General features: G+C 42.4%; 1 protein-coding gene across 1 annotated transcript; it reads left to right on the forward strand.

The window, feature by feature from the left end:
- Positions 1 to 2,248: 2,248 nt before the first annotated feature.
- LOC123254228 (sodium/potassium-transporting ATPase subunit alpha-2-like) lies at positions 2,249 to 5,391 on the forward strand (the record flags this gene model as incomplete). Its single annotated transcript, XM_044683282.1, has 3 exons — positions 2,249 to 2,402; positions 2,574 to 2,665; positions 3,310 to 5,391. Coding segments are annotated over 3 exons (275 nt in total), but the record flags the coding sequence as incomplete, so codon positions are not given.
- Positions 5,392 to 5,613: the final 222 nt, after the last annotated feature.

The raw sequence follows: 5,613 nt of genomic DNA on the forward strand, positions 1-5,613 counted from the left end.
CATGATCCTACAACCTTGATTCATCCTGACCATGAGCTCCTCAAGCTTCCTCTGTTGGAGTCAGGATTAGATTTTAATCGTTCAGCTTCAGCCACAGTAGTGCTTGGAGGTGGGGAGGAGGAGGAGGAGGAGGAGAAGGAGGAAGAGGAGGAGGAGGAAGAGGAGGAGGAGGAATTTGGCAACTTTAATTCTGTTTCCTGATGCTGAGTGGGTACAAATCTCTGGAGAGTGCCACTCCTATCCTTCCTTCCCACCCTTTCTGTTAAATTCTCTTCCCTTACCCCACGTTAAAGCAAAAAAACACACAGACTCATAAAATTTTAGCTCTGGAAAGGACTGTAGAGATCACCTAGTCATTCCTTTCATATTAAAGACAAGGAAACCAAGCTCAGAGAAAGTTACTTGCCCAAAGTCAAAGCCTTTTCTAGGTGGACCCTAGATAGCAGACATGACTCAAGTTACATAAGGTCAGGGAACAAGACATAGTCTCTGTCCTCAGAGAATTTATTGACCTATTTATAGAACAAGACATGCGTAGAGAGTAATCTAAGACAGTATATAACGAAGCACTAAACTTCTGGTGAAACTAAGGAAGATTAAAAGAAGGTAAAATGAAAATATTCTTCAAATGTAGGCGATTGAAGAGAAGGAGAAAGGAAGATGGCACTTAGAAACATTTCACTTTCTCTGACTGACAAATTCAATAAACATTTTAGAGTCTATGATATCAAGGCACCATGCCAGGCCCTGAAGATACAAAGATGAAAAATGACACAGTCCTTGACATTAAGTAGTTAGGAGAGGGAGGAGAAGAGGGGGAATGATTTAACATGTCCAGGAATAAGTGTAAATATAAGGTCTGGTGTGACAGAGGTGTGAGATCCAGTCAAAGTGTTCAAGGAAAATGTGAGGAGGAGGAGTTCCCTTTCATCTGGAGGGATCAGGAAAGATGTCACCTAGAAGATGTCACTTCAGCATAGTCTTGAAGGAAGGGAAAGATTCTGAAGAGAGTAGGAAGGAAGTTCATACCCAGCACGGAGGGTAGCCTGCATGAAATATGGGGAGAGGAGCTGAAGTCAAGTTTGGTGAATAAGCTAAAGCTGGAATTTGGAGTTTGTGAAGGGAAGGAATCAGTAGATAGGGAAAGACTGGAGAGAAGGATAGAAACAAAGACTGAGGCAGAGACAGAAAGAGAGAAAAGGAGGGAGTGAAATATAGAAAGAAAAAAGAGAAGGGAAAGAGAGAGAAAGCAAAAGACAGACAGAGACACAGAGAAAGATATACACAGAGAGAGGCAGAGAGACAGAGATAGAGAGAAAGAGAAGAAAGGAGGGAGTGAAGGATAGAAAAGAAAAAAGAGAAGGGAAAGAGACAGACAGAGACAGAGATGGAGAGACAGAGAAAGATATATATAGAGAGAGAGAGAGACAGACAGACACAGACAGAGGGAAAGAGAGGAAAGGAGGGAGTGAAGGATAGAAAGAGAGGATGGAAAGAGAGAGATACATACACATAGGGACAGAGACAGAGAGAAAATTATTATGAAGGCAACATGCCTGGGATAGGATGGGATCAAGGATACATGTATATAGAAGAGTTGGCTTTGCTGAAGAGAAGGGCCACAGAGATTAGAGTAAAAGATAAAAGAGTAGGGGGCATAGTATTCAGAAGTTGTTTCATGGAGGAAGGAAAGAAGAGGAGATTCACTGTGAAAAGCCTCTACTCGTAGGAGGGATTTAAAATGATGTCTTGAGGAGATGGCAGGGTTGAAATTTCTTAGGGGTAGAGGAAACATGTTTGTTCCTTTATAGACGATGAGGAAGGGGCCAAAAGATAGAGAGAAACTGAAAATGAAAGTGAGACAGAGAGCACGACTGCTGGGGAAAGTTTGTAGAGACAATAAGGGACCAGATCCAGAACTCAAATGAAGCTTACCTTTGAAAAGAGAAGAGCCGCTTCCACCCCTCAGATTAGAGCAGAGTACACAAGGTTGGGGGAATTTTAGATAATAAAATAAAAATAAAATAAAGGGATTTTGGAAAGAAGAAGAGAGACATCTTAAAGAATGACCTCAATCTTCTCAGTAAAATAGGAGGTGAGGTCATCTTCTGAGAGAGGGTGGTGTGAGGATCTTGAGGACGGATGGGAGAAAGTGTTGAACAGCTGCTGTGAGGAGTGTTCTAAGGAATCAGTAAGAGACAAATTAAAAGTAGTCAGGCTGAAGAGTGACTGTGAGTAAGCACTTAAGACACTGAGACCAGAAAGGAAGGCTCCCCTCTAACTATCTCTTTCTTTGCAAGAAACAAGATCTTGATCTTTGGACTGCTAGAAGAGACAGCTCTGGCCGCCTTTTTGTCCTACTGCCCAGGCATGGGGTTGGCCTTACGAATGTACCCACTCAAGTGAGTGCCCAGGAGAGGAGTCAGAGTGAAGCAGAGGGAATGTGGGTGGGGTGTGGTTGTGTGGTTGTTTTTGTAATCACAGCCTGGATTGCTCTGGGTATCTCTCTCTTTGTCCATTTCTATGTACTCACCCCATATTCTGATTCCACTCTTTTCCCTCATCCTCTACAGGGTCACATGGTGGTTCTGTGCCTTCCCCTATAGTCTCCTTATCTTCATCTATGATGAGGTCCGAAAACTCATCCTGCGGCGCTATCCTGGTGGTGAGATTCCCCTAGCCTCAGCAATCCCCAAATCCCACCTCTAAATATAGACACTGCCATTGACTTTTAGGGCCCTAAGACTTCAGACTTCCAGGTGGCTTTGGGCACTGTTCTCTTTCTAGGCCTTAGAGGACTACACTTGAAGTGTTCAGTCTTACTTCTGACACTTAGTTGTTTAAACCCTAAACAAATCCTTTAACCTCTTAGGGACTCAGTTTCCTCATTCTGAAAACGAAAAAGTTATACTAAATGATTCCTAAGATCCCTTTGGGCTCAGATTTTACCATCCTTGATACCTAGAATTCTAATCTTTCTCTCACCTATAATTGCAGCCCGTACAACATCCGCCTATTTTCAATAAACCAACATTCACTGGGTACCTTAGATGTTCCTTACCCTGTGCTAAACACAAGGTTTTCCCATTCCTCAGTCCTACTTATACTTTACTCTCATCTGATTTTTCCCATCCAGGCCTTACTGTTTGTGAGCCTACTTTCTCCCCAACTCCTTCTTTCTCCCCTTGGTATTGCCAGTCATTTCCTGCCCCGACCCTCCAAGGTCGATTCAACATAAGCCATCATTACCCTAAGTCCCTAAGAAATCCATTTCTCTTCTTCCTCATCCTGAACTTCTTTCTCCAACAGGCTGGGTCGAGAAGGAGACATACTACTGAGCTGAGCAGAGGATGAACCAGGCACCAAACAGATAGGGGTGCCCTGTTGGGGGGTGGGAAAGGGTGGGTACATCTGAGATAAAGTTGTGGGAGGGTTGTAGGGAGGTGGGAGGGCAGCCCAGCCAACTGAGGTTTGGGCCAGGGTAGGATAGGAATGGGGTGTAGGGTGATTGCCCTGTAGACCTAACTGTGAAAAATCAGTCTAGACACTAAATGTTGGGATCCCCTCCCCAGGTCCTACCCCTACTGTGTTCATCTCTCCTGCTCTTCATGGAGGTTTGGAACCATTCTAGCCTCCATAACTCCCCATAGAGATCAGGTTGCAATGGCAGAGGAATCTATGAGTCTGAGGATAATGCCCAGGCTTGGAGAGGAGAGAAAACCGTTTAGGTCCTCAGTGACCTAGTGCCATTCTGTTATCTCACCTCACTCCATTCCCTGTTACCACCTATTCATTTTCTCTCCAACCAACTCTGTCCTCAATGGTCCCCACTTCCCTGGCCCAGACCTCAAAACCACCATCTACTTCTGCTAGTGCGAAACGGGAGTGTGTGAAACAGGAGCCTAAGAACAGGTCTTCCCCATAGGGACTCCACACGTAGGGAACAATATGAAACAGGTAGAAATGCTCTAAATCAGAGAGAGACAAGGCCAAATAGAGAACAAAGGAGAGGGAGGAACAGAAAGGGGATAGCTAGGAGGGGTAAGATCAGCCATCAGTTGTTGAAAGAAACAGATGAGGAATCAGATTGCAAGAGATGGTGACGGTGGCTTTTGAAGCATTTTGACATTTTTATCAATAAGCCTTGCCCCAGATGTGTCTCTGTTGTAGACGAGGACAGGACCCAATCAGCAGACATCCAAATTCTAATTCTTGAAAAAATAGTGACAGATAATGCTAAAAAAAAAAAACAAAAAAAAACAGCACAGGAAGTTGCAACTCAGATACCAACTACACCATGATCCAGGTGTTCCCAGCAAACTGTAGGAGTTAAATTAATGTGCACAAAAGGGCAACTACAACTTCTCCCTCATAGTGTCCTTTGGGATGGGATGCTGAGTCTTCAAGAGCCTCCTAATTGTGTGGAAGAAAGAATTTACCAGGTCACTATTCCCTTTGAAACAATTTATGCCCTGTCATGGTAAATGTGCCTGGCATGGCCAACCTAGCCCTCAAGAAGAAAAAGCCCACGTTTTCAGAATCAAATTGTGACCCCAAAGACTCAAACTTCTTTGACAATCCAAGGCAGGCTAAAGGGGTAAAACCACCATGCCCTTCGGTTTCTAGGAATGCAAGGCAATTTCTGCCCAGACAAATGCCTTTCACATAGTCTGAACACTCATCAACACTTAGCATTATACAATCTCCACAAAACGGAGGGATCACTTCAGATCCCTACCATAATTGAACTCCTTTCCCATACAACTACCAACCTAGTACTTTCACTCTCTGGGCACTTTTATCCTCTTTTCCAACTCTAGCTCAAGGAGCAAAGGGTATGCCCTATAGAAAGCACTGAGCAAGTGAGAGAGACCAATGGGGGAAAAGAAAGGAAGAGTGGCTATAAAGGGATAAAAACTTATTAGTAAGGTAAGGAAGAGAAACAGATATAGAGCAAATCCCATAACAAAATCCCAGTTGACCGTCCATATTCTTGAGTTGTACCAGTTAATTTTTTTATTAGAAGTCGCCTAAGGCTTAAAAATCTTGTCTATGAAAAACCGCCTTAATTTGAACCCTACAAGTTTGGAATTAATGAAAATTCAGACAAAAAATTTTTCATTATCTATGGGAAAAAAGAATTTCCTAAGAAAAATTAAATGAGAGCATAAGCAGGATTATTGGGGGGCATATTTAGTAGTCAAAGCAAATTATAGCCACTTAGGAGCATTTATTTACAATGAATTACTATGAACGTGCTAATTAATTACAAATGATTTTTATCTATTCATTAAAGAAACATCCAGACTTGGTGAGCCTTTGTTGCCTTTAGTTTGAGTCACTGTATGTACTTTAAAAACAATAAAAATATATTTCCTTTTTAAAAAAAAACCACTCTTTACTTCAGTTATCTTACTAATTTAAACTCATCTTTCTCCCTCCAAAGAAGTTGTTTCAGCCTATTTGTTGTTGTGACAGCTATATTTGACTTTTAGAAGGATAGAGGTAAAGGGAAAGATTCCTTCATTCAACAAATATTTCGAAATTTCCTACTCCATGCAAGACATTGTGCTAATGTGCTGGAGAGATAACAAAGTCTAGATAAAACACTAT

This window comes from Gracilinanus agilis, unplaced genomic scaffold (assembly GCF_016433145.1).
Source record: "Gracilinanus agilis isolate LMUSP501 unplaced genomic scaffold, AgileGrace unplaced_scaffold181, whole genome shotgun sequence".
Lineage (NCBI taxonomy): Eukaryota > Metazoa > Chordata > Mammalia > Didelphimorphia > Didelphidae > Gracilinanus > Gracilinanus agilis.